Source organism: Hemitrygon akajei, chromosome 6 (assembly GCF_048418815.1).
Source record: "Hemitrygon akajei chromosome 6, sHemAka1.3, whole genome shotgun sequence".
Classification (NCBI taxonomy): domain Eukaryota; kingdom Metazoa; phylum Chordata; class Chondrichthyes; order Myliobatiformes; family Dasyatidae; genus Hemitrygon; species Hemitrygon akajei.
Window position 1 is genome coordinate 13,058,767 of NC_133129.1, and position 26,880 is coordinate 13,085,646.

A 26,880-nucleotide genomic window follows, 5' to 3' on the forward strand; every position below is an offset into this window, starting at 1 on the left:
GAGGGAGGAGGTTTTAAGGGGATCTGAGGGTAAAATGTTCACACAGAGTGTAGCTGGTATCTAGAACGAGACGGTGGAGGCAGAAACAGTAACAACATGTAGGAAGCACTTTGAATGAGCAAAGCTTTGAGGGACATGGAATTAATGCTGGCAAATGGAAATTAGTAGAGATAGGCATAATGGTAGGTACAGATATGATGTTTCTGTGCTGCATCAATGACTTCTTTCTGTCTGCAGTATAGAGGGCACCACCAATGTTCTCTCTAATTTGTAATGACCAGTGTGCGCAAAAATCTTGAGATATGCAATTTTTTTCCCAGTGACAACATGTGCACGCTGAATAATTTCTTCAATTAAAACAGTATAAATACGTCAGTTCTAAAATCTGCAGACAAATCATCGCAAACTCCACATTGTCACACCTTCCACATCAGAAACTGGAAGAGGAAATGCGATTGTGTATGATTGTGAAATACACTTAACATGCCAATAAGGTAGAGGGTGACAACCTTTTGTGCACAGTTTAAATTCCTTTGTGTGCTCGTTGCAAAGGATGCAAAACCTTATAGGGAACATTGGGCATCACACAAAGATGAGTCTTTATTTCTTATTCAATAAGAGGGTCTCTTAACCTTATAATCTACCTCATTACACCTTATTGTCTGTCTGAACTTTATCTGTAGCTGTTACACTTTATTCTGCATTCTGTTACTGTTTTACCTTGTACTACCTCAATGCAATGTGTAATGATCTGATCTGTGTGCGAGACAACCTTTTCACTGTATCTTGGTACTTTACATGTGACAATCATGACCTGACCATCTACCTTGTTAGGCCTTGTCTACATGGCCTGCTCTTTGTAACTTGAGGCCCTTCTGTTGGTCAGGGCTGACCATGGATGTTGCATCCTAGCTGTCTACATGATACACAAGCCAGGGCAGTACGATATGGAGAGCAAGCTGTCGCCCGTGCAACAGAATCCAAAGGAACAGCAGAGACCAATACAATTTAGCACCAGCGGTGTCGCAGGAGCTGTCAGTCAGGGTTGAACTCAACATAAGACTGCCTTAGGGACTCCAGCTCTGGATATTTCCTCGGGGTTTCCCCGCAACTGGGAATAGCCACAAGGCAGTGGAGGTTTGAGTTCAGAGATTTCCTTCTCCAAGATGAGTTGCCAACCACGGCTGACAATCCCCATCTGCCCGAAGCAACTGGTTTTAAGGCACCAGTAACCTGCCTTTGCCCCTTCTGTCAGTAAAACGGGTTACACCAGGCTTAGTAATCAAGTCACACGTGAAAGTCTGGAATTGGATTTGGTTATCAGAGGCTATTTGAGATCCATGCCATTTGAAGCATTTAATAGGTAGTGGGAGCTTGTCCCCATTACCACTATGATAACCTGAAGGAACTTTGTAACTGTAATACTTTATTCTGTCTTGTGTTGTTGCTTTCCCATGTACTAACTCAATGCACAGTGTGATGATCTGATCTACTGTAGGTGAACAGTAGGCAAGAGAAGCTTCTCACTGTACCTTGGTACAAATACCAACTCCAATTGCCCAGTGCTAGCCCTTGTGTCAGGAAAGATGCTTTGAGGGCAGGGACCTGTCTGTGGGGAGGGGACACCCCAGAGTTGCAGGCAGTAAGCTGATGACGCCCGGCAGTGATGGGGTGGGAGGAGAGGATCTCAGACTGATGATCGTTGCATTCTTCAGGGTGAAAGTGCAGAAGACCACCCTGCTGAATGAACAAGTGTGTGATTGATTCCTTTGTCTGCAGCTAGACGTTGCATACTGAGGTGTTCCCAGTGTAACCTTGGAAGCTGAATCTCAATCTCTTAGAAAGAGAGGCTCAGAGTGAAATCGGATCGGGCTCTTGGAATGCATGCAGATACCAGAAGGACAGTTTCCGGAGCTGGCTTGTGACAGCTGTCCACTTTTTTCTTTAATTCTTCAACAGCAGACATCCCAGTCCATCAGATTAACTCAGCATGAGATCAGAGTAACTCAGTGTGGGATCATCCCATTCTCTTCGGATTTACTTTGCAGACCAAATTTACCCAAAAATCCACCCTCTACAAGAATGCAAGACAAGCTGACCATCGTACATCAGTACACATGACATTTCTTGCTAGCTGTTGTGTCAGGAAAGATGTCTTGAGGGCAGGCACCTTTCTGTGGGGAGAGGATGTGAGAAGGCAGAGTGGTGGTTACCTGGGACCCTGCCCCAGAGCTACAGGAAGTGAGTTGATGCAATGCACTGGGGTGTGGCAGTGATGGGGTGGGGGTAAGGATCTCAGAGTACTGATCATTGCATTCTTCAGGGTGAGAGGGCAGGAGACCACCCTGCTGGATGAACAAGTGTGTGATTGATCAAACAAAAACAGCAGGTGCTGGAAATCCAAAGCAACCCACACAAAGTGCTGGAAGAACTCAGCAGGTCAGGCAGCACCTATGGAAATAAATAAACAGTTGATGTTTCGGTCTGAGAGCCTTTATCAGAACTGGAAATGAAGGGGGAAGATGCCAGAATAAAAAGATGGGGACAGGGGAAGGAGGATAGCTACAATGTCTTGGGGTGGGAAAAGGGAAAGTGATGGAGAAGAAGGAATCTGATAGGAAAGGAGAATGGACCATAGGAGAAAGGAAAGGAGGAGGGGACCCAGGAAGAGGTGATAGGCAGATGATTATTGTTGAATTTGTCTGCAGCTGGAGGTTGTATTCTGAGGTACCCAAGTGGCTCTAGGAGCCTCATGTGCAATAGTTTCTTTATGCTACAACTTACAAGGAGTTGCGAGACTACAGCTAGATCTAGATTCATACAGAACTGCCATTCGGCCAACTAAATTTCTCCCGACCATCAACACCCAGTTACACTGATCCCATTTCAAGTCAGGTAGATTCTGTGGTCATAAGCACAGGTACAATAAGGTACAGGTATAAAGCAAAAATTTGTTGACAACACCATCACAGGCGAAGTCAAGATTGTTTGCTTCAATTGTTTGCATGATTTTTTTTTTCTTTTGGACATCGTTTGTTGACCTTTAATTTTAATTTTAATTTTTATTCTTTTGTTTTTCTTTAATTGAGTTCTTTTGGATTTCTTGCTTTGTGGCTACCTGTGAGCAAGGTCATATAATTTATACATTCTTCAATAATAATTGAATCTTGAATTTATTATCAAAGTACATGTATGTCACCATGTACTGTTATGCATTTAATAATTCAATAATATTTGAGTAATCTTGCATATATATTGGCTGATTAAGCATTCTTGCTCATATAAATAATTAATTTAAAGTAAGCTCAAACTATGCCTGTATTTCAGACACCCAGCATCTTCATTTGAATTAATTTAATGTTTTGAAGTTACAGACATAACATATACTACCCTGAGATTCATTTTCTTCCCAGTATTTAAATGAAAATAATGAAATACAATAGAATTTATGAAAAGCTATCAATAACAAAGGTAGACAAACAACCAATGTGCAAAAATTGTGCAAATAAAAATGAAGGTTCAGACATTTTATGGAATCTTTTATGACATAATCATGGAAGATTAATTACACATAAGTTAGCCTAGTCAATGGAAAAAACTGTGCAAAACAAGACAATACTGAAAAAAAAACATTTGGAGGTAACTGATTATCTTCATATTCCTATCAGCTTCCTCAAGGCTCCACCACTCTCCTGCATACAAGTTTACAGAAGCCAATTAACTACCAAACTGCAAGACTTGGGGACATGGGAGGAAACCCATAGTGTCATATGCAAACTCCACACAGACAGGAGGACTGTACCTTGCACAGCTTTGGTAATCTCAAGCAGGTTTGGGCTTTTTGTTCATTGGAGTGGAAAAGGACAGTTGGCGTTTCAGACCGCGATCTTTCATCAGGACTGGTGAAGAGTCTCGGCTTGAAATGCTAGCTGTTTATTTCCCTTCATAGATGCTGCCTGACTTGCTGAGTTCCTCCAGCATTCTGTATGTGTTGCTGCAGATTTCCAGCATCTGCAGAATCTCTCAGTTCTGCAGTTGTGTAAGACTTTGGTTAGGCTGCACTTGGATTACTGCACGCATTTCTAGTCACCCCATTATGTGAAGGATGCATAGACTTTGGAGAAGGTTCACAGCAGATTTACCAGGATTTTTGTCTGGATTAGAGCTATAAGAGCAGGTTGGACAAACTTGGATTGTTTTATCTGGAAGTCAGAGGGAAAACCTGATAGAAGTTTATACAACTATGAAACATTCAGAGGGTATATTCTATTCCACTTAAGATAAATGTCGACATTGCATTTGCCTTCTTTACCACAGACTCAACCTGTAAATTAACCTTCTGAGAGTCTTGCACGAGGACTCCCAAGTCCCTCTGCAACTCTGATGTTTGAACTTTCTCCCCAGTTGGATAATAGTCCGCACTATTGTCCCTTTGACTAAAATGTATTATCATACATTCCTCAACACTATTCCAACTGCCAATTTTTGGCCATTCTTCCAATTTGTCTAAGTCCTGCTGCAAACTCTTTGCTTTCTCAGCATTACCTATCCCTCCACCTATCTTAGTATCATCCACAATTTTGCCTCAAAGCCATCAATTCCATTATCCAAATCATTAACAAACAATGTGAAAATTAGTGGTCCCAATATTGACCCTTGAGGAACACCACTAATCCATGACAGCCAACCAGAAAAGGCCCCCTTTATTCCCACTCCCTGCCTCCTGCCTGCCAGCCATTCTGCTATTCATGCCAGTATTATTCCTGTAATGGCATAGGATTTTATCTTGTTAAGCTAATGGCATAGATTTTTATCTTGTTAAGCAGCCTCATGTGAGGTACCTTATCAAATACCTTCTGAAAATCTAAGTGAATGACATCCTCTGCCTCTCCTTTGTCCACCCTGCCTGTTACTTCCTCGAAGAATTCTAAAAGATTTGTCAGGGAAGATTTCCCTTTACAGAAACCATTCTGACTTTGACTTATTTTATCATTAGTCTCCAAGTACTCTGAAATGTTGTTCTTAATAATGGACTCCAGCATTTCCCAATCACTGAGGTTAGGCTAATTGACCTATAATTTCCTTTCTTTTCCCTTCCTCTCTTCTTGAAGAGTGGCGTGACGTTTGCAATTTTCCAGTCCTCCGGGACCATGTCAGAATCAAGAGATTCTTGAAAGATCATGACCAACGCATCCATTATCTCTTCAGCAACCTCTCTCTGGACTCTGGAATGTTGTCCATCTGGCCCAGGTGACTTACCCACCTTAAGACCTTTCAGTTTGCCTAGCACTTCTTCCTTTGTAATAGCAATGTCACTCACTCCTGCTCCCTGACACTCACTCAAGGATCTCTGGCATACAGCTAGTGTTTTCCACAGCTAGTGTTTTTGACTGAAGCAAAGTACTTATTAAATTCAAACACGAGGAAATCTGCAGATGCTGGAAATTCAAGCAACATACACAAAATGCTGGTGGAACACAGCAGACCAGGCGGCATTTATAGGAAGAAGCACTGTTGACATTTCAGGCTGAGACCCTTCTTCCTGACAAAGGGTCTCAGCCCGAAACGTCGACAGTGCTTCTTCCTATAGATGCTGCCCGGCCTGCTGTGTTCCACCAGCATTTTGTGTGTGTTACTTATTAAGTGTGTTACTGAATCTGAATCTGAAGTTCATCTGCCATCTCTTTGTCCCCGATTACTACCTCTCCAGCATCGTTTTGCAGTGGTCCAATATCAACTCTCACTTCCCTTTTATTCTTTATATAACTGAAAAACTTTAGGTACTCTGCTTTATATTATTGGCTAGTTTGTCCTTATATTTCATCTTATCCCTTCTTATAGCTTTTTAGTACCTTTTGGTGGATTTTAAAAGTCTCCCAATCATCCAACTTCTCACTAATTTTTGCTACATTATATGACCTTTCCTTGACTTTTATACAGTCTTTAAGAGCCACGGTTGCTTAGCTCTGCCCTTTGAGAACAACTTCTTCTGTGGGATATCTATCCTGTGCCTTGTGAACTATTCCCAGAAACTTCAGCCGCCTCTGTTCTGTCATTCCTGCCAGTATCATCCTTCCATCCACCTGGATAAGCTCCTCTCTCATGCCTCTGTAATTCACTTTATTCCATTACAATACTGATACATGTGACTTACGCTTCTCCCTCTCAAACTGCAGTATGAATTCAATCATATTGTGATCACTGCCTCCTAAGGGTTCCTTTACGTTAAGCTGATTAATAAAATCGGGTTTATTACACAACACCCAATCTAAGATAGCTTTTCCCCGAGTAGGCTCAAGCACAAGCTGCTCTAAAAAGCGTCATTGCCACTCAACAAATTCTCTCTCTTGCCATCCAACACCATCCTGATTTTCCCAATCCCCTTACATATTGAAGTCCCCCATTATAATTGTGACATTATCCTTATTACACACCTTTTCCAGCTCCCTTTGCAATCTCAATCCCACATCTTGGCTATTTGGAGGCCGAGATATGATTCCCATAATAACTCCACCCACAAAGATTCACATTCTCTGACCCTATGTCATCTCTTTCTAAAGAGGTAGTTCCACCTCTTACCAACAGAGCCACACCACCTATGCCTTCCTGCCTGTCCTTTTGATACAAAGTACATCCTTTGATGTTAAACTCCCAACTGTGACCTTCTTTCAGCCACGACTCAGTGTTGGTCACAATGTTCTGCCAGCCAATCTCTAATTGCGCCACAGGTTTGTCCACCTTATTCCAAATGCCATGTTCATTTAAATACAGCACCTTCAGTCCTGCATTCTTTGCCCTTTTGAATTTTGCCTCTGTGGTACAATTTAACTCTTTACTCTGTCTGCATTTGTACCCAGTCATTGGCTTGTCCTTCTTACATTCATATTACATCATCTATGACTGTGGTGAACTACATATACCTGTCTGGACACCCCCCCCCCCCCGCTGACTGCTCCTGTGGCTCCTCCCACAGACCCCTGTATAAAGGCGATTGGAGGCACTGCTCCTCCCTCAGTCTCCAGGATGTTGTGTGATGGTCTCTTGCTGCTGACTGCTCTCTTCCAGCTAATAAAAGCCTATCTCGCCTCATGTCTCTGAGAGTTATTGATGGTGCATCAATGACATCGGCCCATGGCCTCCTTTACCGCCACAATGAGTCCACACTCACGCTGGAGGAGCAACACCTCATATTCCAACCTAATGGCACGAACATCAACTTCTCTCATTTCTGGCAGTGCCACAGCCTGGTACAGGTTGGTAAATCCTACAAAAAGTAGTGGCCACTGTCCAGCTCTCCCCACCCTTGAGCACATTTACAAGGAGCGCTGTCACAAGAGAGCAGCAACCATTATCGAGGTCCTCCATCATCCAAGCCGAGCTCTCTTCTCACTGCTGCCATCATGAGGAGGGACAGGAACCTCAGGTCTCTCATCACCAGGTTCAGGAATAGTTACTACCCTTCAATCATCAGGCTCCTGAACCAGTGAACTGATTCCACTATGGACTCATTTTTAACAACTCTACTACTTATGTTCTCGATACTTATTGCTTGTTTATTATTACTACTACAACTTTTTTCACTTTTTTGTATTTGCATAGTTTGTTGTCTTTTGCACATTGGTTGTTTGTCCACATCTTTGTGTGCAGTTTTTCATTGATTTTGTTGTGTATTTGTGTATTTACTGTCAATGCCCACAAGAAGTTAATCTCAGGTGATATATGTACTTTGATAATAAATTTACTCTGAACTTTCATTTCTCGCCCCTTCCTACTTCTCTTTTTCCATTCCCCAGTCCGATTTCCCTCTCGCCCCTCCTCTTCTCTTCATCCGCCCATGTCCTATCAGATTCCTTATTCAATAGGTACATTTAATTTACGTTTCAATTTCAGTTTTCTTCAGCCCCTTCCCCTCTTCCATCTATCGCCTCCCAGTGTACGGTCCTGTGCAAATGTCTTAGGTGCACACATATAGCTCAGGTGTAAGACATTTGCACAGGACTGTATTTGTCAATGTGGAGCAGAGAGCAAATTTGTAAAGATGGCGGAGCAAAGGATGCTGGGAATGGCGAGGGTGGATCACTGCAGGAGGGGTGAGGGACAGGTGGCAGAGAAGGAGTGCCAGGGGTGAGGGATGGTGCGGGTGCAGACATACCCAGCCCTGAGACACCAGGGAAGGTCATTTGATTCCAAACAATAGGTTTATTGATCATTATAGAATGTCTCTCTGGTGCTTCCTGCTCCCTTCCCCCTCCCTTCCCCTTTTCCCAACCATGATTCCCCTCTCCCTGCCCCCTTCCCACTCTCAGTCCACGATAGAGACCCATATCAGAATCAGGTTTATCATCACTCACACATGTCATGAAAATAGTTCTTTTGTGGCAGTATATTATATGCAGCAATACATAAAATTACTATAGTACTATGCACGTCTTAGGCACCTGGGCTATAATGTATGTGTCTAAGTCTTTTGAACAGTACTGCACATGATAACATACTCAACTTGTCTGGATGGATGCAAAGCAAAGCTTTTTGCTGTACCATGGTACATGTGACAAAAATAAACTGATTACCTGTTCAACACAGACTAATTTCGAGAGGAAAATGAAAAGAACGGACGACATGTACGTAAAATCACCTACAGTATCGTCACTAGGCCTGACTGAAGGAAAATCACTCAAACACCTTTCCTGTGGCTGACATTGTGAAGATATGTAGCTTTAAATAAAAGCAAAAATCTAAACCTCTTCCCAGCACCTGGACTTCTTTTCATTTAAAGAGGACAGTTAATTATTTTTTAAAATATCTAATCTTACAAAAGAAGGCCACTTCTGTAGAAAAATTTGCCAAGAACAATCATGGTCAAAGCTCATAATCGTCTACATCAGATGACATGACACATAATGATGATGATAGATCTTATAAACCAAAATTGCCCACATGCAATGCAAATACTGTACACAATTACAATGAATACAGAATAAACACAGAATCAAAAGAGTTAAAATATTTCATCCCTTCCTCTTCAAAATCCCCTACTCCCCACTCCTCACTCCACAACTCCCATAACCTAAAAGATGAACTCTTGATTTACCTCATCGTAGCCTGTGCACTTCATTTGACTGCCTGCTCTGTCCCTGTTACAGTCTGTTTTCCTGCCTCAGTATACTTACTTATGGAATGATCTGTTTGAATGGCAGGAAAAAGAAAATCTTTCCTCTGTATCTCGATACGTGCAAGAATGATAAATCAATTACAATCTCACCTTCCCCTTCTTTATCCCCTTCCTAATCTCACCTTTCTCCCAACTCTTCCCTCCATATCCTCCAGGAGGACCACAACCTTGTCGTAGGGTTTGGAAGCTTGTGTGCCTCAATGACCCAGAGAGCTATGTTGACTGGAGTCAGAGCCTTGCGTTTTGGCACTTGGTAGGGCCACCCATGCCAAACAGGTCTAAGGGTAGAGAGTTGACTAAGAGTGGTTCACCGGTCCTCCAAGTTCAGGTGTTCAGCTCAGGGCTAACAGCCCTGACTGGTGAAGCAAAATTGTTACGGAAAGAGCAACGAAGAATCCTTCTATATCTGAATGTGACGGTATTCCTGAGTGTCCATCTGGCACTTGCATGGCTGACAGTGGTGAAAACTGAGAGGAAGCTACTGACATGATGAAGGAAACCCTGAACACCACCGAAGACCTTCATTGCTGCCCTAAACGCATAACAGACAGTAGGTAGGTAAATTCCTCCCATATCCCTCTTAACACCTCACTTTGTCCCTTCTTCATCCTTCCCCTTCACTATTAGGCCACGAGATGTTGGAGCAGAGTTAGGCTGTGCCCTCTGATCCAAGACTCTCTCACTAATGAATACATCCTCTATCTAGGCCTTTCAGTATTCGATGGGATTCAATGAGGTCCTCCTCATTCTTCCAAACTCCAGTGAGTACAGGCCCAGAGTCATAAATACTGCTCATACATTAAGGGCAAGATCCTTAACAGTGTTGATGACCAGAGGGCTCTGGAGTCCGAGTTCACAGCTCCCGGAAAGCGGGTACACAGGTTGATAGCGTGTTTAAGATGGCACACGGCATGCTTGCCTTTATCAGTCAAGGCACTGAGTTAAAAAATGAGGAGGTTGTGTTGCAGCTTTATAAAACACTGGTTAGGCCATAGCTAGAGTACTGCATACAGTTCTAGTTACCCCATTATAGGAAGAATATCAAGGTTTTGGAGAGGTGCAGAAGAGGTTTACCAGGATGTTGCCTGGATTAGAGAGGATCAGCTATAACGAGAGCTTCAACAAACTTGGGTTATTTTCTCTGGAGTGACGACGCTAAGGGGAGATCTGATAAAGGTTTATATAAGATTATACAAGGCATAGGGAGAGTAGACAGACAGCATCTATTTTGCAGTGTTGAAATGTCTAACACCAAAGTGAGATGGGATAGTTTCAAAGGAGATGAGAGGGGCAGCTGTTCAGAGAGTGGTGGGTGCCTGAACACACTGCCAAGGGTAGTGGTAGAGGCAGATACATTAGGGACATTTAAGAAATATTTAAATAGACACATAAACATGCGGAAAATGGAAGGATATGGACATTGTGTAGGGAGAAGGGATTAGTTTAGTTGGCCATTTGATTACTAATTTATTTGGTTCAGCACAAGATTGTGGGCTGAAGGGCCTGTTCCTATGCTATACTGTTCTATGTTCTAACCCCATCATTCATGTAACCAACCGCACCCCCCAACTCTGGTCCCTCTCCAGTGCCAGATACGAGTCTCAAAACTGCGCACAATACTCTAAATGTGATCTGACCAACTCCTTATAAAACCTCAGCAATGCATCTTTGCTTCTCAAAATGAATGCTAACATTGCACTTGCCTCCCTTACACTGACTCAACCTGCAAGTTAACCTTGAGGAAATCCTTCCCGAGAATTCCCAAGTTCCTTTCCACCCCTGATTTCTGATTTCATTCCCCATTTAGAAATAGTCTCTGCCTTTATTTCTTCTACCAAAGTGGATGACCATACACTTTCTGACACTCTCAGGGGTGTCAAACTCATTTTAGGTCACGGGCCGGATTGAGCAAAATGCAGCTTCATGCGGGCCGGATCAGTCGGACGCGTGCAAACGCAGCTTTCGTTGCCTCCATTTTTTCAGCCTGCTCTCATGTGTCTCAGTCTCTGCTATAACTACAAAGTGTTTCACTTTACAAATTCCGTTTCTTATGAAGAAGACTGCCAAATAAACACTAAAAACCCTGAAAACCTGGTACCTGAATAAACTCAGCATTAGCCATATCATACATCATAGGCGCTTTGATTACTGGGGCCAGCTTTAATAGTAAGTAGATATTATCTCATGGGCCAAAGATAATTCCACCGCGGGCCGGATTTGGCCTGCGGGCCTTGAGTTTGACATATATGCCTATTCCATCTGCCACTTGTTTTCCCATTCTCCTCATCTGTCCAAGTCCTTCTGCAAACTCCCTGCTTCCTCAACACTACTTGCCCCTCCAGCTATCTTTGCATCATCCACAGACTTGGCCACAAAGCCATCAAATCTGTCTTTCAAATCATTCACATATAATATGAAAAGAAGCAGTCAAAACACCAAATCATGTGGAACACCACTAGTCACTGGCAGCCAACCTGAAAAGACCCTCTTTACTCCCTGTAGCTTTATTTCTTCTTCTCCCTGTAGCTCCTCATTCCACTGACCACCCTCTTTTTCCACCCCATCCCTCTCCTCCCTGTACTAACCTGGCAATACTGGCCTCAGGCCAAAAGGCCCTTTAGTGGGTGAGATCCCTCTGACGATGCAGTCAAACAGGAAGCTAATCCTCTCGCCGTCGGTACAGGACAGGAAGAAAACTCCGGCCCCTGCCATACAAACACACAAGGTATCGTCACGTTTACACAGGCACATAGGACAATGCCCTGAAGCATCCTATCTGGAACATCACAGCTTGGCATAGGACCTATTTCAACTAGAAGTTCAACATCAGTAAGTCCAAGGAATTGATTGTGGGCTTCAGGAATAAGAAATTGAGAGAACACACAGCAGTCGTCATCAAGGGGTCAGCTGTGGAAAGGCAAGTAGCTTCACGTCTCTGGGCTCAACATATTGATGCAATTACCAAGCACACCAGCGGCCATATTTCATTAGGAGTTTGGGGGGATTTGGTATGTCACCAACTTTCTACAGAGGGAGAGCATTCTAACAGGTTGCATCACCATCTGGCATGAAGACTCCAATGCATCGGATCAGGAAAAAAAACCTTACTAAGCCGAACATCAGAAAACCAGAGGAAACCACATAGTCATGGGGAGAACATACAAACTCCTTACAGACAGAAGCAGGAATTGAACTCCAATCAATGATGTGGAATGCCACTCGTTCAACTTCTCACTCTCATTCTGGCATGTCAGTCCATAGTCTCCTCTACTGCCACGATGAGGCCACTCTCAGGCTGGAGAAGCAATCTCTCATATTCCGCCTGGGTAGCCTCCAATCTGACAGCATAAACATTGATTTCTCCAACTTCTGATCATTTCTCCCCCTCCTCCTCTTGTTTTCCAACCCCTCCTCCCCCCCAGCTTTTTATTCTGGTTTCTTTTTTTTATTCTGTCCCCTTCTTTTCCAGTCCTGATGAAGGGTCTTGACCTGAAACGTCAACTGTTTATTCATTTCCATAGATGCTGCCTGACCTGCTGAGTTCCTCCAGCATTGTGTGTGTGTATATGCGAGTGTGAGTAAGTGTGTGCGTGCACGTGTGTGTGTCTATAAGTGAGTGTGTGCATGCATATGCGTGCGTTACATACAGAATGCTTGCCTTCTTGAGTTCAGGAAACAGGAAGGGGTGCTGCAGCTTTATAAAACTCAAGTCAGGCCACATTTGGAGTATTGCATACAGTTCTGATCACCCTACTATAGGAAGGATGTCAAGGCTTTGAGAGGGTGCAGAAGAGGTTCACTGGGATGCTGCCCAGGTTAGAGACCACGTGCTGTAAGAAGTTGGGTTGAGAGATGTTCAAGCTTATACAGGGCATAGGTTGGATGAATTCACACACAGTATTTCTCAGTATAGGATTGGGGAATCAAAAGCCGGAGGTTCAGGATTTAAGATGAGGAGACGAGATTCAAAAGGAACCTGAGGCATGACTTTTTCATGCAGAGGGAGGTGAGTATATGGAATGAGTACCACACAAAGTGCTGGAGGAACTCAGCAAGTCAGGCAGCATCTATGGAGGGAAATAAACAGTCAACAATTGGGGCTGAGATCCTTCGTCAAGAATGTGTATGGAATGAACTGCCAGAGGATGCTCTTAAGGCAGGTACATTAACAACATTTAAAAGGTACTTGGACAGCAAATGGTTTAGAGGGATATGGACCAAACGCTGGGAAAATGGGGCTAGATGGGAACTTTGGTCAGCTGGGACCATTTGTGCTGAAGAGGCTGTTCCTATGCTAAATAACTCTGGAACTGAATTGAAATTCCACAGCTGATCTGGTGGGATTTGAGCTCAGGCTGGTGTGTCCACACTCTGCGTTACCAGTCCTGTAGCTTAACCTCCACACCACCAGCACTCCCACAAGAGCACGCATTGTGCATTGTGCCTCGAATGAGGGCAGAGCCAAGTGTGGAGCTTGATGGCCCAGTGTGTCCAACGCTTGCTTCTCTTCCTAGAAAACAGCTCTTAAGGCTGAGAGCGCAGACGCAGCCCGCTTGGCCAGTTGCCAGGCACACCAGCACCTCGTGGCTCTCTCCCCAACTCTGGTCGCTCAGCAAGTCTTTGGAACGACGGGAATGCCAGGCAGCTGTTTATCAGCCAAGAGTGAAAGCCCATGGAGACAGGGAGGAGGGGTGGGAGGGCAAGCAATGCTGGCAGGCCATTAAATATAGTTTTCATCGCTTAATGGCTTTGAAGCGGGTTAGGCACTTCTACAGCTGAAGACAAAAATAATATCCGTGAAAGGAAGAAGGTGAACGACTTGTACTTTTTGCAGTGCAGAACCCTGTGCTCACTGCTCTCGTCCTCTCCAGTACTGTGGTGAGCCCAGGTTACTGGCTGCCTTGTGGAAGACTCCTGTCAGTCTACAGGCACAACCCTGAGCTTCCAGTCACCCGGACCTCTAATTCTTCATCTGGCCCTCCCTCCAACCTCTCTGCCCTTGGTCACAGCCGGGTCTGGTTTCACACTGGTTACGTTATTCAGAGTTGCATCCTAAGCTCTGACTGGTGACCCCGGGAGGGCGGGGGGTGAGTTCAGCCCTGCTGTGACACATAGGGGAATGAAATCTGAGCTTATAACAGTAAAATATGTGGGATAAAGTGACTGTCACATTGGAGTGAATGTGAAAGAGGGAGAGACAGACAGACAGAAACAGAGAGCGAGAAGCACAGAGAGAGGAACAGACAGAGACACACACACAGAGAGGGAGAGACAGAGAGACAGAAATAGTTAAATGTCTGCGCTTGCACATTACGATCATCAAAAAGGTACAGAAGCCTAAAGACACTCAGTGTTTTAGGAATAGCTTCTTTCCCTTCTCCATCTGAATGGTCCATGAACACTACCTCACTATTTTGGCCTCTGTTTGCATTACTTTTTATGATAATATTGTTATTGTAAGTCATGGTGATTTTTTATGTATTGTATGGTACTACCTCCGCAAGCAACAGATTTCACGACACATCAGTGATAATAAATCTGATTCTGACTTGTGTGCTTGTCTGCATGCCTGCGTCTGTGGTCTGCAGGTCGGAGCCCCACGTGGCATGCCCCGGGGTCGAAGCCCAGAGGTTGGCAAGTCCAGAGGTCAGAGTGCACAGGTCGGAGGCCTACTATTGGTGAGTGCAGGGCCAAGGTCTGGAAGCTGGAGGCCTGAAGGGTGTCTGTCCTGGGGTTGGAGACCTGTCTGTGAGTGAGGGGGCGGTGGACTGGGGAGGGGGCTTGATTTGCTGTTGTTGCTTGTTGTATGTTGGGTGTGTTGTTCTGCTGAACATTGTGGGCATACTATATTGGCATCAGAATGTTGCAGCACATGTGGGCTGCTCTCAGATTGTGTTGCTTGTGAATGCAAGCAACTCATTTCAGTGTCTGTGTCTATGTGCACGTGATAAATAAATCCAATCTGCGTGCTTGTGTGTCAAGTGAGTGCCAAATGTGTTAAGTGTGAACATTGGAATGTTTTGGGAGGATATCCATAGATGCACGAGTGTATATTTCTCTCCTTTGGGCACACACGAGTGCGCAAGTGTGTGTAACTTTAGTAGGTGTGATAGCGTACACGTACATGTATGTGTGAGGGAGTTGAATTAATTACCATTGTTAGCCAATTCAGAGGTGCAAAGCTAATTTACAATTCATTAAGAACCAAACTAATCAAAATAGAGCATAGAACAGTATAGCACAGGAACAGGCCCTTCAGCCCACAATCTTGTGCTGAACCAAATAAATTAGTAATCAATGGCCAACTAAACTAATCCCTTCTCCCTACACAATGTCCATATCCTTCCATTTCCCTCACATCTATGTGCCTATCTAAACCTCTCTTCAAAGTCTCTAACGTATCTGCCTCCACCAGCACCTCAGACAGTGCATTCCAGGCATCCACCATTCTTAAAGTAAATTTAATATCAAAGAACATATACATCACCAAACACAACTGTGAGATTCATTTTCTTGCAGGCATACCCAATAAATCCATAATAGAGTAATTGATAGAATCAATGAAAGATTGCTCAACTGAGGCAAATACAAAAAGAAATAATAATAATAAATAATAAGCAAAAAAATTGCCCTTTGCACCTCCATTGAAATTATCCCACAAAACCATAAGAAATAGGTGCAGTATTAAGCCATTTGGCCCATCGAGTCTGCTCTGCCGTTTCATAGCTGATCCAATTTGCCCTCTCAGCCACAAAATCCTTCCTTCACCCCATATCCCTCATGCCCTGACCAATCAAGAATCTATCAACCTCTTCCTTAAATATACATAAAGACTTGGCCTCCACATCTGCCAGTGGTAAAGAATTCCACAGATTCACCACTCTCCAGTTAAAATCCCCTCCCAGTTTAAATGCATGCCCTGAGGTATTATTGTTATTAAGATAGTCTTAAAACGGTTCCCCACTCCCGTTGAAAACAGACTTTATTTATATAGCATTTTAACACAATTAAGCATCCTCTTTCTATCAAATGGTTGAAAGCATTTCATAAGAGTGTTATGAAGCAATAATTAATACCGAGCCACATTGTGAAATCTAGAGCCATTGGCTAAAAAATTTGGGAAGAGTTGGGTTTTAATGGGTGTCAAAGGAGGGGTGAGAAGTTCAGGGAGAGAATTCCAGAGGTCCAGCCAGCTGAGAACATCGCTGCCAGTGGAGCAGTGAATATTTGCGAGTCGACCTCAAAGTTCGAAGTAAACTTATTATCCAAAGTTCATTTATGTCACCACATGCCGCCCTAAGATTCATTTTCTTGCAGGCATACACAGCAAAAGAAAAAAACACAACAGAATCAATGAAAAACAGACACACAACTAATGTGCAAAAGACAACAAACTGTGCAAATACTAAAAGAAAGGGTAAGTAATAGTAACAATAAATAAATAAGCAATAAATATCACCGGGCACATCATTGTCTACTTAGACAGACGGAGCCGTTATTATCATTATTAAATATCAAGATTACGAGTTCTAGAGTCCCTGCAAGTGAGTTCATAGGTTTTGCAATCGGTTCAGTGGTTGGGGTAAGTGAGTTCCTGCCGCTGCCTGTAAGGAGTTTGTACATTCTCCCCATGACAGTGTGGGTTTCCTCCCACAGTCCAAAGACGCACCAGTTGGTAGGTTTATCAGTCATTGTAAGTTGTCCTGTGATTAGGCTAGGACTGAATCAGAGGATTGCTGGGCAGTGTGGCTCGAAGGGCCAGAAGGGCCTGTCCTGCACTGTATCTCAATAAATAAATAAATAAGTTTCCCCCTCTGGTTGAAGAGCCTGATGGTTGAGGGGTGATAACTGTTCCTGAACCTGGTGGTGTGGGTCCTGATGGTTGAGGGGTTATAACTGTTCCCGAACCTGGCGGTGTGGGTCCTGATGGTTGAGGGGTTATAACTGTTCCTGAACCTGGTGGTGTGGGTCCTGATGGTTGAGGGGTTATAACTGTTCCTGAACCTGGTGGTGTGGATCCTGATGGTTGAGGGGTGATAACTGTTCCCGAACCTGGCGGTGTGGGTCCTGATGGTTGAGGGGTGATAACTGTTCCCGAACCTGGCGGTGTGGGTCCTGATGGTTGAGGGGTTATAACTGTTCCTGAACCTGGCGGTGTGGGTCCTGATGGTTGAGGGGTTATAACTGTTCCTGAACCTGGCGGTGTGGGTCCTGATGGTTGAGGGGTTATAACTGTTCCCGAACCTGGCGGTGTGGGTCCTGATGGTTGAGGGGTTATTACTGTTCCTGAACCTGGCGGTGTGGGTCCTGATGGTTGAGGGGTTATAACTGTTCCCGAACCTGGCGGTGTGGGTCCTGATGGTTGAGGGGTTATAACTGTTCCCGAACCTGGCGGTGTGGGTCCTGATGGTTGAGGGGTTATAACTGTTCCCGAACCTGGCGGTGTGGGTCCTGATGGTTGAGGGGTGATAACTGTTCCCGAACCTGGCGGTGTGGGTCCTGATGGTTGAGGGGTTATAACTGTCCCTGAACCTGGCGGTGTGGGTCCTGATGGTTGAGGGATTATAACTGTTCCCGAACCTGGCGGTGTGGGTCCTGATGGTTGAGGGGTTATAACTGTTCCCGAACCTGGCGGTGTGGGTCCTGATGGTTCAGGGGTTGTAACTGTTCCCAAACCTGGCGGTGTGGGTGATGGTTGAGGGGTTGTAACTGTTCCCGAACCTGGCGGTGTGGGTCCTGATGGTTCAGGGGTTGTAACTGTTCCTGAACCTGGCGGTGTGGGTCCTGATGGTTCAGGGGTTATTACTGTTCCTGAACCTGGCGGTGTGGGTCCTGATGGTTGAGGGGTTATAACTGTTCCTGAACCTGGCGGTGTGGATCCTGATGGTTGAGGGGTTATAACTGTTCCTGAACCTGGCGGTGTGGATCCTGATGGTTGAGGGGTTGTTACTGTTCCTGAACCTGGCGGTGTGGGACCTGATGGTTGAGGGGTTATAACTGTTCCCGAACCTGGCGGTGTGGGACTTTAGGCTCTGGTACTTCCTTCCTGACAGCAGCAGTGAGAAGAGTAGAGAGAGCAGATTTGATAGTCATTAAACTCTTACCTTGTTGATCAGTGATAGACAGAGCGGTGATCTAGTTAAATAATGACTTCACAACCTATAAATGGAAATAATGTCAGTGCCTCCTGGCATGCCTGGCACTCACTCACTGTCAATACTTGGGGTCAGCTCACACAACTGTCCTCCTTGACTGAAATGCAGCAGTTCCTCTGTATTTCAACAGGGAAGCTTCTGTCTGCTTTACCAATATGTTGAGCCTTTAAGATTAGCTTTATTTGTCACACGGTCATCAAAACAGTGAAATGCACCGGAAAAGGATCTCGTGCTTTCTCGGCATATGTGATAAATAAACTCTTCTTGGGCTCCAGCCAGGTACAGGCATCGAACACAACCAACATTTCGATGACAAACTCTGCCATCTTCATCAGGGATATGTCTAGACTGGCGGTATTTATATCCCCATAGTCTGTCCTCATCCTATGAGGATTCTGCTCTCCCACCATGTTTACAATTGAATTACAGTCCTTACTTAGAGCGAGATCTTCACCTTTGTTAAAATTATTTTCCTGTAGTTTTATTTCCATGGTTTCCTTGTAATTGATATCTATACTTGGCTGGAAACCCCATGAAGAGTTTTGTTAGTGCAGTGCATTGTTTGGATCAAGGATTGTGCTGAGCAGCCTGCAAGTGTCTCTTCCAGGACGAGTAGGGGCAGACAGCCAATGGTACCACAGACATCCTGTGCATCATTAAAGATGCAGCGTTTCGGAATGAAATCAAATCCTTAACTAGTGTCTAGAGTGGGTGTGTAACACCTCAGACCCTTTGTCCGCTTATGTAACAGTAATGTTAGGGCTAGCTATTAAATCATATTTAGTACCATACTGGCAGCACAGCAGGTAGCAGTTAGCATAATGCTTGGAGCCATGGTAGTGTAGCGGTTAGCGCATTGCTTTTACAGTACGGGTCGTTCTGGAGTTTGGAGTAAAATTCCAGTGCCATTCTATACAGAGTCTCTGAATGTCCTCCCCATGGAATGTGTAGGCTTTCTCTGGGCGCTCCGGGTTTCTCCCACAGTCCAAAGACAGACCGGTGAGCCCATGATTGACTCCATTTCTCTCCAATCAAAGAGTTGAGGGAGATGGAAATCATCGAGACAAATGCGGAATGCGAAGCAGGTGTCCAGCACCATCTATCAGCCTCCCGCAGGCTGCTGCCAGAGGAAACTGTTTGTGTATGACAGTCTCTCCCTTCCTTTCACTCGCTGCTCCCGAGGAAAGGTCCCTGCACTCGAAAGGTCTCTTTCTCTCTCTCTCCCTCGGTGCAGTCAGAGCAAGGTTTAATTGATGTGGTTTGTGGATTGCAGTCTGTTGTTCACGTTACAATGTGTTTCTAGTTTCTGGTTGCACCTATTACTGATGTTATTTAGTGTGATTTTGAGTTGGGGCAGTGTGCAGATAATGAACACTGAGCTGAACTGAATGTGCCGGGACTCTTTTCAATTTTGTGTTTTATATTCTGTGTTCTTCACCTGCCTTTTTTTTGTTGCCATTTGTGCAATTCGTTTTTGTTAGCGTGTGGGAGGGTTTGATGTTTTTCTTTGAATTGGGGTTCCAGGGTTTTCTTTGTTTCGTGGCTGTCTGTGGGAAGACGAATCTCAGGGTTGTATACTGCATTCATACTTGGACAATAAATGTATTTGAATCTTTGAGCTTAGAAGTGTGACGACACCTGAGGGATGCCCAGCACAGTCTTTGCTGAATTTATTTGATGCAAATGTATCATGCTGGGTCTCTTCAAATCAGCACAATGTAGCAAAAAGGCCCAGTTCTGCAGAACAGTTTCTCTTCAAGTAAAGCAGCAAATACCCCTGCTTTTGGTTTTTACTACGTTTACAAGGACGTTGCTGGAATTGAGACATGAAAAGATTGAATAGGTTAGGCTTTCTACCCTGGAGCACAGGAGAATGTGGGGAGATCAAAGTTCAAAGTAAACTTATTGTCAAAGTACATATATGTGATCATATACAACCCTGCGATTCAATTTTTTGAGGCATTCTCAATAAATCGTAGAATAACAACCATAACAAAATCAATGAAATCCACACTAGCTTGGGCGTCCAACCGGTGTACATAAAACAACATACTGTGCATTGTCCATCCCTCTTGATTGGTTAGTACTACATATCGACCATATGGGATGCGTGAGAACCTTGAGTTATTGTAGTTCAGTTTGGGTCATTTCACTACAGGAAGGATGTGGAAGCTCTAGAGAGGGTGCAGAGGAGATTTACCAGGATGCTGCCTGGATCAGAGACCATGTCTTATGTGTATAGGTTGAGAAAGTTAAGGCGGGAGGGAGGACGTCAGAGGTAAGTTTTGTTTTAAACTCAGAAAGTGATGGGTATATAGAATGTGCCGCCAGATGTACTGGTAGTGGCAGATACATTAGGACCATTTAAAAAACTCTTAGATAGGCTCATGGATGAAAGAAAAAATGGAGGGTTATGTGTGTGGGGAGGGGAAGGGTTAATTGATCTAAGCATAGATTAAAAATGTCAGCACAACATCGTGGGCTGAAGAACTGGAAAGACGTGCAGCAACAGAGAGAGTGCAGAAGAGATTCACCAGAGTGCTTGATGAAATGCTTTATTGAGGCAAACAGTTAGTCTCTACCAATATCCTACAAAAACAACATGACTGTGAGGGATGAAAGGGTGAGATTGATTCATTCTGTTTATCTATTTATTTAGAGATACAGCATGGAATAGGCCCTTCAAGCCACACCACCACCCATCAACCCCCAACTTAACCCTAGACGAATCATGGGACAATTTACAATGACCAACTAATCTACTAGCTGGTACATCTTTGGACTGTGGGAGGAAACCGGAGCACCCGGAGACAACCCACACAGTCATGGGGAGAACATGCAAGCTCCCTACAAATGACATTGGAAATGAAGTCTGAACACCAACTTCCCAAGCTGTAATAGCGTCACACTAACCACTACGCTACCGTGATCTTAGAGAAGGTTTAAGGGTTGGCACAACTCTCTAGGCCAAAGGGCTGTAATGTTCTTCGAGAATCTACTAATACTTACAGGGGCCACAACGTGAACCTCCTTCAAAGACAAATCCATTGGGAATGGCACCATAACGCCTCATGTCAGAGAGCTTCCAGTGCCCAATGATGATTGGGGGGACATCCCTCACCAGCACAAAGATATTGTTGCAGAAGTGAAGGGTGGCTGGTCCACTTTCCAGTTTAGTACCGGGTAGCACCGTGACATGGAATCTGTGAACTGTAAACAGAGGACAATGTTACGGGACTCATCACAAACTGCAAAAGTGCCTCTAACAATTCTTTAGCAGAACAGACACCAATCACTATTCATTCTCATTCAAGATCTCCAGCACCAATCTCCCATTCACCCCACCAGCAGTAGACACACAAACTCAGATTTCATACCCCAAATCTCCCGCTGCGTGGTACGGAAACTGGACTGCAGTGGACTGAAAGGCTCTACAAACAGCCCAACGTATCACCGGCAGCAGCCTACCCACCATCAAGGACATAGATAGAGAAAGGTGCAGGGAAAGGGCCAGTAATATCATGAAGGATTCCACCCACCCTGCTCATGGACTGTTTGTCCCACTCCCATCAGGGAGGAGGTTACCTAGCATCCATGGCAGGAGCACCAACTCAAAAACACTTACTTTCTCCAAGCAGCAAGGTTGATCAATGCCTTCATTCACTAACCCACCCTTCCGCACCCCACTCCACCACTACTTTATCATTTTATGTCAGAGCTGAGTCATCTTATGTATAAACACTCCTAGTCTAGCATCACTTCATGAACATATCTATGAATATATGCTATTTTACATATTTATATGTATTGATTGTGTTTTTTATTATTGTTTTCTCTGTCTTACTATGTTATGTTTTTGTGGTGCACCTGATCTGGAGTAACAATTATTTCGTTCTGCTTTACACTTCGGTACAGGAAATTACATTGAATCTTCTCTGCATTCCAGAACAAGGGAGGAGAGGACATAGATCTCATGTTGTCAGTGAAAGGGTTAGAGAGGAGATTGGGAAAGAAAAGAAAATTACTCCCCAGATCATATAATGTGTAACTGACTGCCTGTAAGGGTGGAAGAGCTAGAAACCATCCTCATAGACAACTGATACCTGGAGGTATAGTTGAGGAAATAGTAGATGTATAACTCAGTGGTCACTTTATTAGATACATCTGTACACCTGCTCATTAATGCAAATATATAATCAGCCAATCATGTGGTAGCAACTCAATACATAAAAGTATACAGATATGGTCAAGAGGTTCAGTTGTTGTTCAGACCAATGTCAGAATGAAGAAGAAATGTGGTCTAAGCGACTTAGACCATGGATTGATAGTTGGTGCCAGATGGGGTGGTTTGAGTATCTTAGAAACTGCTGATCTCCTGGGACTTTCACGCACAGCAATCTCTAGAGTTTACAGAGAATGGTGCGAAAAACTAAAAAAAACATCCAGTGAGTGGCAGTTCGGTGGGTGAAATCGCCTTGTTAATGAGAGAGGGCAGTGAATAGCCCGCTGGTTCAAGCCGACAGGAAGGTGAGAGTAACTCAAGTAACCGTGTATTACAACAGTGGTGTGCAGAAGAGTATCTCTGAACACAGAGCACTTTGAACTTTGAAGTGGACGGGCTACAGCAGCAGAAGACCATGAACATACGCTCTGTGGCCACTTTATTAGGTACAGGAAGTATCCAATAAAGTGATCATTGCAGAACAATACAGCATGAATACAGGCCATTCATCCCAACAAGTCTATGGCAATAATGGTACAAATCTACCTAACCGCAATTTCCTGTGCTCGGCCTTGCCTCTCCATGTACCTGTTCATCAAAGTTCAAAGTAAAATTTATCAGAGTACATACATGTCACCAGATACAGCCCTTTTTTCTGTGGACATACGTAGCAAATCTATAGAACAGTAATGGTAAACAGGATCAACAAACTGTGCAATTGCAAATATAAATAAATAGCAATAAATAACGAGTATGAAATAACAGTAGTCCTCAAAATGAGACCATGGGCTGTGGGAACACCAATAGAATGAGTGTAGTTATTCCCTTTTGTTCAGAAGTCTGATGGTTGAGGAGTAGTAACTGTTCTTGAATCTGGTGGTTTGAGTCCTGAGGCTCTTCTACCTTTTACCAGGCAGCAGCACCCAGAAAAGAGCATGTACTTCTTAAATGAAACTACTGTACCTGCCTCAAGCACTTTGTCTACGAGCTTGTTCCATACCCTCACCACCCTCTATGTTGAACCTCTAGGTTCCTTTTAAATCTTTCCCCTCTCATCCTAAACCAATATTCCTAGTTTTACATTCCCATCCCTTGGGAACAGACTGTTCCTATCCACATTATCTCTGTCTCTCAGGATTTTAAATACCTCTGTCTCCTACGTTCCCAAGGAATAAAGACAGCCTAGTCATCCTCTCTCAATAAATCAGGCTCTCTTATCCTGACAACATCCTTGTAAGTCTATTCTGCACTCTTACCAGTTTAATCATGTTTCCTTTAGCAGGGTGACCAAAACTGTACACCAAACTTTAAATACTAAATCCAGAAATACTAGAGGGCATAGTTTCAAGATGAGAGAGGGGAAAGAGTTTAAGGCAGACTTACAAGACAAGTATTTTTAAATATGAAGTGCTGGGTGCATGGAACATGCTGTCAGGAGAGGCAGATACGATAAACAATAAGAGGCCTTTTAACAGGCACATGAACATGCAGTGAATGGCAGACTGAAGTATTCCAGATGGATTTATCCCTCCCCCTCCTCCTTTCTTTACCATTCTCCTCTCCTTCACCCCTTCTTCTCACCTGCCCATCACTTCCCTCTGGTGCCCCTCCTCCTCCACTTTTTCCCAAGGTCCACTCTCCTCACCTATCAGATTCCTTCTTCTTCAGCCTTTTACCTCTTCCACCTATCACCTCCTAGCTTCTTACTTCACCCCGCCCACCTTCCCCCTCACTTGGTTTCACTTATCACCACCAGCTTGTACTCTTTCCATCCTCCGTCTTTTTATTCTGGCTTCTGCGCCCTCCCTTTCTAGTTCCCATGAAAGGTTGTGGCCTGAAAAGTTGATTATTGATTACTTCCACCCCCTCCTCCCACCACAGATGCTGCCTGACTTGCTGAGTTCCTCCAGAATTTTGTGCGACACTCCACAAGGACTGTCTGGCTTACCTAGCATTGTAATGGGTCCAGATAGAGACTCACAACCCACAGATTGAGGATAGAGAATGTCTAATTTAGCAAAGCATCTAAATGTCCGCAGTGAATGACCTCTGTTGCTGAAACCCAAATGCCACATGTTGCGCTGGAATGCCACTGTGTCAGTGGCTCTACAAGTGATGTCTTCATCAGTCCCCTCATGACTGGCTCATCATCATCATAGCATGACATTCCAGATTTACTCAACACACCAGGGATTTTTCCTGGAAAGCAACTTTTTGCCCATGTCTGGAACGTTCAATAGCTCTTTGCACCTCTCTGTTTAGTTCTGGTCACCTCATTATAGGAAGGGCGTGTAAGTTTCAGAGCGGGAGCAAAGGATGCCTGAATTAGAGAGCTCATCTCATGGGATAGGTGAGCAAGGTAGGGCTTGTCTCTTTGGAGAGAAGGCGGATGAGAGGTAACTCGATAGAGGTGTACAAGATGATAAGAGGCACAGGTCGAGTAGGCAGCCAGAGATAAGGTGATTGGAGAAAAGTGTAGGGGGATGTCAAAGTTAGAGTTTGTTTTAAACACAGAGAATGCCAGATGTGTGGAATGAGGTGTACATAGAGAGAACCAGAGGCTTTATCCCAGAAATAGCTAATACAAGCAGAAACAATTTTAAGGTGATTGGAGGAAAGTATAGTGGGGGATGTCAGAAGTATTTTTTTACACATGGAGGGTGGGGGGGGTGTGGAACATGCTGCTGGGGTTGGTAATAGAGGCTGACACATTACGGACATTTAAGAAAATCTTAGATAGGCAAATGGATGAAAGTGAAATGGAGGACTATGTAGGAGAGAATGGTTAGATTGATCTTGGAGTGGGTTAAAAGATTGAAATAACATTGTGGGCCTGTACTGTGCTGTAGTGTACTATGTACATGGGAATATCTTCCCAAATAGTTGGGAAAGGCAGGAGCAGGAAGAGTAGATAAGCAAAGAGTGAACCAAGGCAGACAGATATGGTCTACACAAGCCAATTTGCATTTTCACAGCAAGGTAAAACATCCCAATGAACATGGGCTAACCAAAAGAGATAAGATTTGAGGAACTTTTAAAAGAGAGCAAGTGGACTGAGGAAGGATTTAAATTAGGTCCCTTTAGGGATCAATGTAGTAATCTACAAACATTTTGACAATTGACGATTCCACCAAATGGCAATTCTTTCCTCCCGCAGATGCTGATAGACCCATGGGAGTTCCTCTCACAGATTATTTTTTGTTCTAAGTTCCAGTTTTTGCAGCTTCTTCTGTCCCCAGCATAGGGATCTGTGTGGCTTCCTCTGTGCCCAGTGTGGGGATCTGTGTGGCTTCCTCTGTGCCCAGTGTGGGGATCTGTGTGGAGCTACAGGAAGTGATCATTTTTTCTTCAGCGGGTTGATTGAGGCGTGACTGCGCAGGCACGTGGATGTCAGAGAGTTAGACCGGCGGGAAGAGTTTAAATAGAAGACAGCTTTATCAAGCGGGCGTTGGAGGAGTTGCTGATGACACAAAGGTTGGGGTTGTTGTGGATAGTGTGGAGGGCTGTCAGAGGTTACAGCGGGACATTGATAGGATGCAAAAACTGGGCTGAGAAGTGGCAGATGGAGTTCAACCCAAATAAGTGTGAAGTAGTTCATCTTGGTATATCAAATATGATGGCAGAATATAGTATTAATGGTAAAACTCTTGGCAGTGTGGAGGATCAGAGGAATCTTGGGGTCCGAGTCCACAGGACACTCAAAGCAGCTGCGCAGGTTGACTCTGGGGTTAAGAAGGTGGACGGTGCATTGGCCTTCATCAATCGTGGGATTGAGTTTGAGCTGAAAGGTAATGTTACAGCTATATAGGACCCTGGTCAGACCCCACGGAATACTGTGCACAGTTCTGGTCACCTCACTACAGGAAGGATGTGGACACTATAGAAAGGGTGCAGAGGAGATTTACAAAAATGTTGCCTGGATTGGGGAGCATGCATTACGAGAATAGGTTGAGTGAAATTGGCATTTTCTCCTTGGAGCGACAGAAGATGATAGGTGACCTGACAGGTGTATAAGATGATAAAAAGCATCGATCATGTAGATAGAGGCTTTTTTCCAGGGCTAAAATGGCTAACACGAGAGGACACAGTTTTAAGATGCTGGGGAGTAGGTACAGAGGAGATGTCAGGAGTAAGTTTTTTTACGCAGAGTGGTGAGTGCGTGGAATGGGCTGCCGGCAATGGTGGTGGAGGCGGATACTAAGAGACTCCTGGATAGGTACGTGGAGCTTAGAAAAACAGAGGGCTATGGGTAACCCTAGGTAATTTCTAAAGTAAGTATATGTTTGGCACAGCATTGTGAGCCGAAGGGCCTGTAATGTGCTGTGGGTTTT

At 44.3% G+C, this 26,880-nt stretch overlaps 1 protein-coding gene across 3 annotated transcripts in view; it reads right to left on the reverse strand.

The window, feature by feature from the left end:
- The window catches only part of dok7b (docking protein 7b), a 112,347-nt gene that overhangs the window by 55,525 nt on the left and 29,942 nt on the right, over positions 1–26,880 (reverse strand). For all 3 annotated transcript variants that reach the window (XM_073047899.1, XM_073047898.1, XM_073047900.1), the window contains exons 4-5: positions 21,337–21,537; positions 11,758–11,877 (exon numbers count right to left, since the gene is read on the reverse strand). In XM_073047899.1, coding sequence (XP_072904000.1) covers positions 11,758–11,877; positions 21,337–21,537 — 321 coding nt within the window. The remainder of the gene's footprint in view (positions 1–11,757; positions 11,878–21,336; positions 21,538–26,880) is intronic.